Source organism: Sus scrofa, chromosome 7 (assembly GCF_000003025.6).
Source record: "Sus scrofa isolate TJ Tabasco breed Duroc chromosome 7, Sscrofa11.1, whole genome shotgun sequence".
NCBI classification, from domain to species: Eukaryota; Metazoa; Chordata; class Mammalia; order Artiodactyla; family Suidae; genus Sus; species Sus scrofa.
In genome coordinates this window covers 110,186,478-110,200,150 of record NC_010449.5, presented here as the reverse complement: position 1 = coordinate 110,200,150, position 13,673 = coordinate 110,186,478, and the positions used below count along the sequence as shown (strand labels likewise).

At 44.7% G+C, this 13,673-nt stretch overlaps 1 protein-coding gene across 4 annotated transcripts in view; it reads left to right on the top strand.

Annotated features, from left to right (window-relative positions):
* Positions 1–13,673, top strand: part of KCNK10 (potassium two pore domain channel subfamily K member 10) — a 154,791-nt gene that overhangs the window by 71,727 nt on the left and 69,391 nt on the right. For all 4 annotated transcript variants that reach the window (XM_013978357.2, XM_013978356.2, XM_021099591.1 and 1 more), the window contains one exon: positions 2,825–3,159. In XM_013978357.2, coding sequence (XP_013833811.1) covers positions 2,825–3,159 — 335 coding nt within the window. The remainder of the gene's footprint in view (positions 1–2,824; positions 3,160–13,673) is intronic.

The window sequence follows — 13,673 nt, the reverse complement described above, 5'->3', positions numbered from 1 at the left end:
CCTTTCTCTTTTATTTTTGTGTATCTATTGTAGATTTTATCTGTGGTTACCATGGGGCTCACACATGTTGGGGCTCACACATGTTGATATATAATTGTATCTATTTGTTTTAAACAAGGTAGTCTTTCAAGTTCACACCCATCCTAAAATATCTACATTTTTTTGTTTCTGATGCAATATTTTACATCTTCATGTTTATCCATTTATTGATTATTGTAGTGATACTTGATTTTATAATTTTTTTGTCTTTTAATATACATACTAGCTTATGTAACTGGTTGATCCTCAGCTTTTACTATATATTTTCATTTACTAGTGGGATTTTCCCTTTCCTATAGGTAGGTACTTCTTGTTGTAGCCTTTTCTTTTCCACTTAAAGAAGACCCTGTAACATTTCCTTTGGGGTTGGTTTAGTACTAACAAACTCAGTTTTTGCTTGTTTGTTTTATCTCTCCCTCAATTCTAAATGATAATCTTGCTGGGTAGAGTGTCCTAGGTTGCAGGTTTTTCCCTTTCAGCACTTTAACTATATCATGACATTCTCTTTTGGCCTGTAAAGTTTCTGCAGAAAAATCAGCTGATAGCCTTATGGGGGGGTCCTTTGAATATAACTCTTTGTTTTTCTCTTGCTGCCTTTTGAATTCTCTGTCTTTAAGTTTTGCCATTTTAATTTTGATATATCTTGATGTGAGTCTGTTTGGCTCATATTATTTGGTACCTTCTGTTCTTCCTGTACCTGGATATCTGTCTCCTTCTTCAGGTTTGGGAATTTTTCAGCTATAATTTCATAAAGTATATTTTCAACCCCCTTCTCTCTCTCTCTTCCCCTTCGGGGACACCTAAAGTGATAATGTTGGTGCACTTGATATTATCCTAGATATCTCTTAAACTTTTCTCATTTTAAAATTTATTTTTCTTTTGGTTGTTCTGATTGGGTAATTTCTGTTATTCTAGATTCCTTATCATTCTTCCGTATCACCTAGTCTGCTGTTAATTCCTTCTAGTGTGTTTTTCATTTCAGTTATTGTATTTGTTAGTTCTGACTGGTTCTTTTTTTACATTTTCTAGTTCCTTGTTAAAATTCTCATGGGTTCATCTATTTTTTTCCCTAATTCAGTTAGCATTTTTATTACTAATGGTTTGAATTCTTTATTTGGTAAATTATTTATTTTTGTTTCATTAGTTGTTTTTTTATGCTCTTTTAATTGAAACAAATTCTTCTGTCTTTTCGTTTTCCTTATCTTCCTCTGTCTTTATGCAGTTAGGTGAAATAGTTGTTTTTTGCTCCTTGTGTTGGAACAGTCCTATATAGTCTGTGTCTGCCCAGGGGCTTTGATGGGAGAGCTAGATATGATGTGGACACAAGGCACATCTTTCCTTGGATTGCACTGGCATTTATTACCTTGGTAGAAGGTGGGGCTGGCGATGGAGGAGCTGGGTCCAGAGCCAAATGTAAGCTGGAGCTTCTAAACTCAGTGTCTGCTACCATCCTATGGGAAGTGGGGTCAGGTCTCAAGTTGCTACAGCAGAAGCCCTGAGGATTGGGCTTCTGAACGAGCTTAATTCCCTTCAAGCACATGCTCTCTCCCTCCCAACACCAGCACCCTGGGTTCCAGAGGGGAACAATGCTGGATCAAGAGGAGCTGGCACAGACACTCAGTGAGGGCTGGGGTACAGTCTGTGGTTATCCAGCCTCTGTTGTGCCACCTATGCAAGGAACAGAAATGGCTGCCTCTACCCTGCTCAGATGCTGCTTCAGGTGTGAGCTGCCTCAGTGTCTCACAGCTGAGGTCTTTTCCTTGGTCATGGCAACTCCATTCTAGTGTGGGGCTGTGATGTGATATGAGGCAAACAGCCCTGTAAAGTTCATTCATCTGAGGCTGGTGTACATGCTGGGGCAGTCACAGAAACCAGTCAGCCACCTGTGTGGTTTTAATTCGCCTTCTCCGCCCTGCTTTGGGAGCAAGCCAGCTCAAGCACACTTCTCCTGAACATATTCCGGGCTTCCCACAGTCCTCCTGTTAGTCCCACCAGCCCTCAAACCAGCCAAGGGAGCTTGTCTATTTTTGTCAGACCCCAGGGCTGAGGCACCCATATGAGGCTTGAACCACTCACTCCCCAGGCAGACTCTCTGCTCATGTAATCTCCCTTTTCTTCTGAGTCTCCTCCCAGGAGTCCCGACCTGTAGATGTATTTTTGATGCATTTATGGGGTGGAGGGTGAGTTCCCAGTTCTCCTACTCCTTCACCTTAATCTGCGGGTCACTGTGTATGGTTTTTGACTCTTTCCCCTTATAGCAAGCTCACTCTTTTGTTTTATGACCTGAATAAAAAATTTCTAAACCTGCTGATGCTCATCTCTTCTATACTCTTGGCATCACCCAGCCCTCAGCACTTGGACAGAGGAGCTGGGTATCTTCTCCTATTTATTTCCTCTCCAAATTGAACAATACATCTGTTTTTACAATAAGGTGGTTTGTGTATCTTACACATCACTTAAGAAGGAAACTAAGGGAGGAGATGAATGATAAGTAACAGAAATATGGCTTTCAAATTTGGACACTTGTAGAGAAAAATAGACATTTCAGATTCAACTAACATTATTTTTTTTAAAAAAACTAGAACTCCTGGTTCTTATTTTTTTCAAACTCAAACAGACACCTAGCAACTGATCAAATTCCCTCACCGCGGGCTTGGGGAACCAATTTTTTAATCCTCACATTGGAAAACTGGGTTGAAAAAGACATCTGTGCTTTGTTTCTGACAAGTTTTGGGTTTTGTATTTATAAACTCTCTTTTCCCCTCTCGCCCACCCTGTTTCTCAGTGGCCGTTCCTGCAGCAGCACCCCCGGTGTGCCAGCCCAAGGGCGCCACTAACGGGCATTACACAGCCCCCCGCCTCTCCATCTCCTCCCGAGCCACGGTGGTAGCCAGAATGGAAGGTGCCTCCCAGGGGGGCCTGCAGACTGTCATGAAGTGGAAAACGGTGGTTGCCATCTTCGTGGTCGTGGTGGTCTACCTCGTCACGGGCGGTCTCGTCTTCCGGGCATTGGAGCAGCCCTTTGAGAGCAGCCAAAAGAACACCATTGCCTTGGAGAAGGCAGAATTCCTGCGGGATCATATCTGTGTGAGCCCACAGGAGCTGGAGACGCTGATCCAGGTGAGCAGGGAGTGAGTTGACCATAGAACGATGTGTCGGGGGAGAGGGTGGCATTGACTTTGTCTTTCTGGCTCACCGAGCTTTGCCCTTTGGTTGAGATGCCCCTGATGGTCATGGAGGTCCTCTCTGGGAAGGGACATTTGAGTGGAGACCTGTGACAATGTGGGAGAAGAGGGGCCAGACATACAGTGTAGGTGTGGGCTATGTTCTGTATCACCTGCTTTTGGATGTGGTGGCCAGAGGAAGCACCTGGCAAAGGGCTTTGATTTTTCAAATTCAAGGCCACCTATGTATGCTGATTAACTTTTAAGTCTGTGTGAGATGCTAGGGTAAGAGGGTAGGCTCGAAACCAAAGAAAGAAAGAATTTTAAGCAAGCAAGTGTGTATTAATGAGAATGGAGAAGAGCAGAGAAAAGGCCACTGGATGTGGGATGGGGAGGCTGCTAGTAACTTGAAAGAGGCTTTGATGGATTTGTGGGGCTGAAATAATAAGGATAGAAGTAATAGTATTATCAAGGTTGCCGTTTTTGAACTTACTCTGAATCAGGCACTGGGCTAAAGTGCTTTCATATCTTGAATATTAAGGAAAAGCATTGATAAAAAATGGGGGCAGAAGACTTTGGGCTCACACCTACAGAAGCAAGGCAGAAGAAGCAGGGGTGGGGGTGGCTCAGCAGCAGTCACATGAGGCTGGGAAGGGACATGGGAGGCAGTGGGTCATGGAAGGTGGTATGATGGGAGGGGTGAAACAGGAGGCTTAAGTGTGTGAAAGGCAGAGAGAACCGAGTCCCAGGAGGAGGAGAGGGAACTGGTTGAGTGCTCAGTGGGAGGGCTTCACCTCGGAGGTGAGGGGGGATGGCTGCCTCCGGGACTGAAGTTTGATTTCCAATCTATACACCCTTCTGAACCACAAAGAGTAGTGGTGGAAGGTGGTGACATTCATGGGGGCAAGGGAGAGTCCCCTCTTTCTGGATGTTCTAGAGTTTGGAAGGCAGAGGGATAGAAAAGACAGCTTTCACCTTTCCTTCTGCCTCTGGGATTCGCAGCATTGAGTTCTGATGGCTACTACCATCCAGGATTCTGTAGAATTTGTGAGTCTGGGCCATTGGGCCAGCTTATTTATTTATCTATTCCAGCTACACTGATAGGATAGGGGAATTCTGAGGCTACTTATGATCTGGTCCCTTCATAGTAGTTGTATTCTTTTAAATTAGTTTTGATAATCTGACTTGATTCTTAAATTAATAGAAATATACAATTTCTTCTTGGGAATAAATATGATTTCATACCTATGTCCTACAGTTTTTTAAATTCAATTAATTTTATTGTATTTATAGTTGTACAACCATCTTTACAGCCTAATTTGAGAACATCTTCCATCCAAATCCCTGGTACATCACTACCTCCCCACCTCCTGCCCCACCAACCTGTCTCATTTGGTAACCATATGTTTGCCAAAGTCTCTGAGTCTCTTTCTGTTCTGAAAATAAATTTATTGTATCCTTTTTTTTTAAGATTCCATATATAAGTGATAGCATATGATGTTTGTATCTCACTGTCTGAGTAATTTCATTTAGCATGATAATTTCTAGGTCCATCCATGTTGCTGCAAATGCCATTATTTCATTCTTTTTATTGCTGAGTAATATTCCATTGTGTATATGTACCATTCTGTATCTTCTTTATTCACTCCTCTGTTGATGGACATTTAGGTTGCTTTTATGTCTTGGCTATTGTATAGAGTGCTGCAGTGAACATTGGAGTACATGTATCTTTTCAAGTCATGGTTTTCTCTGGATAGAGGCCCAGGAGTGGGATTGCTGGATCATGTGGTAATTCTATTTTTAGTTTTTTGAGGAATCTCCATACTGTTTTCCATAGTGGTTGTACCAATTTACATTCCCACAGACAGTGTAAGAGGGTTCCCTTTTCTGTGTACCCTCTCCAGAATTTATCATTTATACACTTTTTGAGGATGGTCATTCTGGCTGGTGTAAGGTAGTGCCTCATAGTAGTTTTGATTTGCATTTCTCTAATAATCAGTTTTTTGACCATCTCTATGTCTTCCTTGGACAATTGTCTGTTTAGATCTTCTGCCCATTTTTGGATGAATTTTTTTTTGATATTGAGATGCAGGAGGTATTTATATATTATGGTATCCAACAATTTTTGTTTAAAAAAATTTTTAAGGAGCTCCTGTTGTGGCTCAGTGGGTTTAGGACCCAGTGTTGTGTCTGTGAGGATGCAAGTTCAATCTCTGGCCTTGCTCCCTGGGTTAAGGATCTGGGGTCGCTATGGCTGTGGCACAGGCCACAGCTGTAGCTCCAATTCCACCTCTGTCTCAGAAATTTCCAGATGCTGCAGGTGCGGCTGTGAAAAGCCACAACAACAACCCAAACTTGAAAATGCTAAAAGCTGAGAGTGGTGTTTCATATCACTCTTTCGTAGGTGGCCTTGTCTTTTCTTTTTTCCCTTTCATGGGAAAATGCTGCCAAACGTGCAGTGATGAGAGTGTTGTACAATCTATGCCAAATTTAAGGCTCAGAATGCCAAGGAGAATGGAGGAAACAATTCTAGAGTAATTTTAAGTAAGGAATTATAATCTTGTTGTGCTCTGTGGTGAGATCCTTTTTATTTAGTTGGTCTGAATTGAATCTGGGTTCATGCCTGCATTCTCCTTGGATAGTGAGATCTTGAGGAAAGAGATCATACCTTATTATCTTTGCATCCATGGAGAGCCTCTCCAGGACTCTATATCTAATTATCGCCCAACAGCGGAATGCTTTTGGGATCAGATATCAAATTAAACCTGTAACATTGGTGATACCACAATATATCTGAGATTATTCATGTATTTGTTTTTAATTCAGTATTTCTCAATTGCCCATTCTTTGGCTTTCTCCTTTATGGAAGAGTTCAGAGCCAGAATGATGATAGGGTGATGGAGGGTAGAGATGCTAATTCTGGTGCCGCCATTAAGACTCATCCTTTGACCTCAAAGGTTTCTATGAAATAAGGGATGTGTGTGGGTGTGTACGTGTGTGTGTGCGTGTGCATGTGTGTGCGCATGGACCTGACATTTTCTCTGTGAGGATGTGGGTTCAATCCCTGGCCTCATTCAGTGGATTAAGGATCCAGCATTGCTGCAAGCTGTGGCATAGGTCACAGATGCAGCTTGGATCTGGTGTTGCTGTGGCTGTGGTGTAGGCTGGCAACTGCAGCTCTGATTCAACCCCTAGCCTGCAAGTGCAGCCATGAAAAAGAAAAAGAAAAAAAAAGAAAAGAAACACAGTGTTTGGAAGGGTTAGTGTGGTGTTTTCTGAGCTAGCAAAATAGTATTATTGTGTCTCACCAATATTATTGTCATATCTGACCGATAAGTAAAAAATTAGATTGATGGTATTTATCTGGAAATGTCACTCAATCTTGGTTGGATTGAGTGACCTCTCATAAAGCTAATCTGGAAGGTGTAATTCAGACACCTGAATTATTATTTGGTGATTAATAACAAAAACAAAGTACCTGGAACAACATAACAGCCATGAAAAGCCTGGATAGCTTAAAATAGCCACAGCTGGGGATGGATTTTCCAAAGACTTGAACCCCTTTTATGGGGTACCATGGGGCTGTAGCAGAGAGCCCCAATTGCTGTTATGGAGGAGACTGTCTCATCAATTAATTCACCCACACATTCTTCAAGGTGCTATTGAACTTCTGTTATATCAAGGAACATGCGAGGTGTTGGGGATAGAAAAGATGAGGATAAATACACCTGGAGCGTGTTGCTAACCTCTCTGTGATTCCATTATCAATACTGTGCCTACAATCCCTCACCCTTAGGGAATTGAGAGGATTAAATTCTATCATTCACAAGAAGGGCTTTGAACTGTGCTTGGCATGTGATGAGTCCTCAAAAAAAAGTGTAGCTGTTGCTGCTGCTGCTGTTTGGAAGGATTAGTGTGGTGTTTTCTGAGCTAGAAAACACCACACTAAGGAGCTCAGGATTTCAAACAGTGTTTCTTACTGGGGAGGGTTTGCTTCCAGACCGTGTGTCTGGGATGACCACGTGTGAGACATTTTTGATCATTACAGCTGGAGAGATGCTACAGGCATCAGTAGGGAGAGGCCAGGGCTGCTGCAAAACATCCAACCATGAGCAGCACAGCCACGTATCACAAAGAATGATCCAGTCTCACATGTCAGTAAGCAGAGAAGCCCTGGAGGAAGAGGCATGTAAACCAATAATTAGAAGTTATTTGAATGGAGCTATTTCCTCCCCCTGTTTTACTGAGATGTGATTGACATGTATCACTGTATAACTTTGCGTCCAGCATAGTGGTTGGAACATTTATTGTGAAATATTACTGCAAAAATTTGACGTAGCGGCCATCATCTCATACAGATATGATACAGGAAAAAAAAAAACTTTTCCCCTTATGGTGAAAACACTTAGATTTACTCTCCTAGAAACTTTCATATATACCATATGGCAGTGTTAACTAACTCTGGTCATAAAATTGTACCTTACATTCCTAGTACTTACTTATAACTGGAAGTTTGTACCTTTCCACCACCTTCCTCCAATTCCCTTTCCCCATCCCCCCATCCCTGATCTTTTTTTCTATGAGTTTTTTTTTTTTTTTAACATTTCACATATAAGTGAGATCATACAGCCTTTGTCTTTCTCCGTTTGACCTGTTTTACTTTGCTTAATGTCCCCAGGGTCCATCCATGTTTTTGCAAATGGCAGGATTTCCTCATTTTTTATGGCTGAATAACTTTCCATTATCTGTCTATCTGTCCGTCCGTCCATCCATCCATCCATCCATCCATCCATTTCATCTCACAACTTCCTTATCCATTCTTCTGTTGATGGCCACTTGGGTTGTTTCCAGGTCTTGCCCACTGTAAATGCTGCTGTGAACTTGGGGGTGCAGATATCTTTTGGAGTTAGTATTTTTGCTTCGTTTGGATGTATTCTCAGAAGTGAAATTGCTGCATCATAGGGCGGTTCTATTTTTTTCTGTCTGAGGGAACTTCATTCTGTTTTCTGCAGTGGCTGTGCTGGTTTACAGCCCCATCAATAGTGCACAGGGGTTCTTCCTGTTTTTCCACATCCTCGCCAGCATTTATTGCTCGTCTTTTTGATGATTGCTGGAGTGGAGCTATTTGAAATATGTGAAAAATGGGAGCCCCAGCGAGACAAACATAGGTCAGGGGAGGTTCTGTGGCTATTTATCTCCTTTAGTCCCTGCAAGTATTCTACAAGGATCATCTTTTGTGCCACTTGCAGAGGAGGAAACTGGAGCAGCAGGAGGTGAAATTACACTCTCAAGGATGCCTGATTTGTGAGTAGAGGATCTCAGATTTACTCCTGGCAGTCTGATCACTATCTCCTTCTCTTCAGCACCATACATTAGAACAGAAACATGGCCTATGGGAGGGGTTCATTCTGTACCTTCAGTGAAGGGCATCTCACCAGCATGTGGGATCCATTGAGGGAGCTGCAGGTGGTCAGGGTGCCTTGAGCTGAGTGGTTTGGAGGAGGTGGCAGGAGATGAGGTTGGGATTGGGGCGGGGGCTGGATTCGAGAGGTGCCCAGGGAGCCTTGCTGAGGAGTTTGGGCTGTAAGCTGTGGGAAGTGGGGAGTCACTGAAAGATTTAAGAAGGTAGTGACACGATGGAAGTTTGATGTTGGAGTGATAACTCTTTCAGCGACGAGGAAGTAGGGCTAGAGGAAGGAGAAATTAGAGGAAGGACAAATATTGGGTCCTCATAGGTGAGCCATGCTGAGAGTGAAAGGGCCATATTTAAGAAAGTCTGTGAGTTCCTGTTGTGGCTTAGTGAGTTAAGAACTCAACTAGCATCCATAAGGATGCAGGTTTGATCCCTGGCCTTGCTCAGTGGGCTAAGGATCTAGGGTTGTCTCAAGCTGCAGTGTAGATCTCAGATGTGTCTCGGATTCTGCGTTGCTGTGGGCTGTGGTGTAGGCCAGCAGCTGTAGCTCCGATTCAGCCCCTAGCCTGGGAACTTCCATATGCTACAGCTGCAGCCCTAAAAGACACACACACACACACACACACACCGCCGCGCGCGCACACACACACACACACACCCAAAAAGAAAAAAAAAAAACTTGAGAATGATTCATTCCCCATTCAGCAAAGTTGTCTGGAGGGCCTGCCCTGGGCTCTGAATCCCTGCCTGTTCAAGCAGAGGCCACGTGGGCAGTGTAGCCTGGCCATCAACACCCACACTCCAGAGTTAATCTTCCGGTGTTAAATCCTTCCTCTGCTTGTGTGCTATGTGACTTGGGTGAGAAAGGGAGTCACCCCAGGCCTCAGCTTCCCTTCTGTCAGATGAAGGTTGTGAGAATAGTGCCCACCTGTTAGGGAGGACTGAGAATCAAAACACTCGGTTACTTTTAGCTTTTGTGACTGGTCCTATTTCTCTGTTAGGGAAGGCAGGAAAAAAACAAACAAACCAGGGAGTTCCTATTATAGCTCAGTGGGTTAAGAACCCAACATGGTGTCTGTAAGGATGTCGGTTTGATCCCTGGCCTTGCATTAGCCACAGACTGTGGTGAAGGTTACAGATGAGGCTCCGATCCAGTGTTGGTGTTGCTCTGGCTGTGGAACAGGCTTCCAGTGAAGCTCTGATTCTACCCCTAGCCTGGGAATTTCCGTATACTGCAGGTACAGCCCTAAAAAGAAAAAGAAAGAAAAAAAGAAACCAGAAACTCCTTAAATTATGTGCATCCCGAGGTTCTCAAGGGAAGAACAAAAAAAGAGAAGAAAGCTCTTGAAATGCCCCCTGGGACTTCAAATCCTAAATTTCTAATGGACGAATGTTCTTGATTTGCTGCGATTGCTAATGTATAAAGTCCCCTTCCCAGAAATTTCTCCAGCTGAGTTGGGCTGCTTATACCATACCGCCATGTTGCTGTGGCTTGAGCCCCAGGAGGTAACTTAGCAGGTTTCTGTTTCTTTTAGGGGGCTTACCCCACCCCTAGGTGATCATCTTTATCCCCAGCTCTGGTGGGGACACTTGGCCTCAGATCTATTAAGAAGACACTGGGGAGTTCCCATCGTGGCGCAGTGGTTAACGAATCCGACTAGGAACCATGAGGTTGCGGGTTCGGTCCCTGCCCTTGCTCAGTGGGTTAAGGATCCGGCGTTGCCGTGAGCTGTGGTGTAGGTTGCAGACGCGGCTCGATCCTGCGTTGCTGTGGCTCCGGCGTAGGCTGGCAGCTACAGCTCCGATTGGACTCCTAGCCTGGGAACCTCCATATGCCGCAGGAGCGGCCCAAAGAAATAGCAAAAAGACAAAAAAAAAAAAAAAAAAAAAAAAAAAAAAGACACTGGGGCTGGCTCCATGGTCTCTATTCCCCCTGACGGTACCTTTGTGTGGTTTGAGATAGAACCTCAGGGACCGAAAAGGCTCAGGCAGCCCCAGGGAGCAGGGAGCAGGGAACAGGTCACTGGAAAAACAGGATGACCCTCGACTCCAGCTTCTGACTGAGTGGAAGGGCCTGTTTCCTCCTGCCTGACTGCTATTTATCCCTCAAGGAGGCACCTTGACCTTCTAGTCTGTGGCCCTGGGGGAAGTGATGAGCTCAAGCTGGGCCCCAGCAGTTCAGCCCAAGGAGGACACAGAGGACCCATCCATCTCTTGAATCTTACCCTTAAGACTCTGGGAGAGAGTCTGCAGATGACAGTAATGGGGAGATTTCCTGCAGTGCTATTGTAACGATAAAAAATAGCTACCACCTCCTGACTATCTACTATCTTTCCAGGCATGAGGAAGGAAAATAAAGGGTTTAACTCATTTAACACTTGCACAGACCTCCAGGTAAGATCCATTGTCATCACTCATGGATACCAGTCAGATTCATTTTCTCTGTACCGCAATGGAAACTCTTGCTATTTCTTTTTTTCTTCTTTTGTCTCTTTGGGGACACATCCTCGGCATATGGAAGTTCCCAGGCTAGGGGTCGAATTGGAGTTGTAGCTGCTGGCCTGTGTCACAGCCATAGCAACTGGTGGCATCTCAGCTAAGTCTGCAGCCTATATCATAGCTATGGCAATGCTGGATCCTTAACCCACTGAGCAAGACCAGGGATCCAACCCACGTCCTCATGAATACTAGGCAGGTCCATTACTGCTGAGCCACAGTGGGAACCCCTATTTCTTTTTTTTAATGGCTACATCTCCAGCATATGGAAGTTCCCTGGCCATGGATTGAATCTGAGCCACAGCTGCAACCTGAGCTTTAACCCACTGTTCTGGGCTGGGGATCGAACACATACCTCCACAGTGACCCGAGCTGCTGCATTCAGATTCTTAAACCACTGTACCATGTTGGGAACTCCTTTTTTTTTTTTTTTTTTTTTTTGCCAGCTTGTGGCATGTGGAAGTTCCTGGGCCAGGGATCATACTTGTGCCACGGCAGTGACAAGATAGGATCCTTAACCCACTGAGCCACCAGGGAACTCCCTACCTCACTGTCTACAAGGTTGACTTTGGCCCCTGGCAGACTTCAGTTTTGCCTTGGTAAGAACTTCTCTTCTCAGAGCCCTTGTGACCTCAAAACTTGCATCTTCTATTCACGCTGGCTTCTTTGTCTGAAGAAAGCCTGATACTTCTCTGCCTGGAGTGGGCTGTGTCTGGACTTTCTTGGAAGTAAGACCCTTTGGAGTGGTGTCCCTTCTCCCCTGCCTAGACGGGTTTAGTCATTTTTTTTTGCTCTTTTTAAGGCCCACCCTTGGCAAATGGAAGTTCCCAGGCTAGGGGTCGAATTGGAGCTGTAGCTGCAGGCCTACACCGCAGCCACGGCAACTTGGGATCCAAGCTGCATCTGAGACCTATACCACAGCTCACAGCAACGCTGGATCCATAAGCCACTGAGCAAGGCCAGGAATACTAGTTGGATTCATTACCATGTCCTCATGGATACTAGTCAGATTTGTTACCTCTGAGCCACAACAGGAGCTTCCTCAGTGCCTTTTTGCCTTTTTTTTTTTTTTTTTTTTTGTCTTTTTAGGGCCACACCTGCATATGGAGGTTCCCAGACCAAGGGTCGAATCGGCGCTATAGCTGCCAGCCTACGCCACAGCCACAGCAATGACAGATCCAAGCCACATCTGTGACCTACACCACAGCTCATGGCAACGCCGGGTCCTTAACCCACTGAGCAAGGCCAGGGATCGAACCTGCAACCTCATGGTTCCTAGTCAGATTCATTTCTGCTGCGCCACGACGGGAACTCTCCTCAGTGACTTTTTATGTGGTAGATAGGATTGTCTGTCGCCACTGGTTTTCCCTTTATGATTTCTTAGGGATTTTGATCCTTTGCCAGTAGATGATTAGAGCCTTAGATCTTTGCTCAGGACTAGGGCCTCAATCTGTCCTTGATGGATACTATTTTACACTGTTTATTAAGCTCTGTGTGTAGGCTTGGGGTGAGGCAGTTTCCCTGTATTCCTGAGCCCATTTTTACTCTCCATCATCCAAAGCCGTAGCTGCTGCTACAGCTCCTGTTTACAGAGGTGCCCTGCTTAAGTCCTCACAGCCAACTAGTGGCAGAAGTGGGCCTGGATCTGGCTTCTCTGACTCCAGAGCCCATGCTCTCTTAACCAGGCTCTATCCTTGTCTTGACACAATGGGGCTGGAGAGTGTATATTGTATCAGGACAAGTTCCTCCTGACTAAGGGAAAATCCACTTAAACCTCATGATGGGAAAGCTCCTTCCTGAGAGTCCATGCTTGCTTTCTGATTCAGAGCCCATTCGTTTTTCTCCCCTGGATTCACAACCCCCCCACTCCCCCAACATCCAGATGCCTCTATGCCAGGGTCAGGTGCTTCAGGGAGAGTGACTTGTTTCACTGGTCAAGGAAGAGTTAATTTGAGATATGGGCAGCTGCATGAGAGTACTGGGTATGATGCTGTGGTCCTAGGCATGGACCTTTGATGTTGTCATGGTGACCAGGGCTGCTATTCTGCAGATAAGGGGAAGGCCAGAGATCTCAAGCTGTCAGACCTTCTCCCTACAATCAGGAGATATTGGTTCATTTGCATGACCATGAACATTTCTCAGAGTTGGAACATTTACCATTCTCTTCTTTTGTCAAGTCCCAAATCACTCATTCATTCATTCATTCATTCATTTGACATTTAATTGATTGCCTGCTGTGTGCCAGAGTCAATGCTAAGTCCTGGGGACGTAATCGTGAATAAAAGGCAGACATGGTCCCAGATCTCTTGGAGCTGGTAGCCAGGATGGCCAAACATCCCAGCTTTTGTGGTTCTGGAGTAATCTTGAGCAGTGCCTCCGTTCCTGTCAAAAGTGTCCCGGTTTGAAAGATAAACTATATAGTCACCCTACTGATTGATAGCAGGGGAGGCAAACTTTATACATACAATCTCACAAAATCGTGTAAATAAGACCAGATGAATGATGCAAAGGTAAGGGAGCTAGAGCTGTGAGGCATGGGGAAGCACACCTGACTTAGTGGG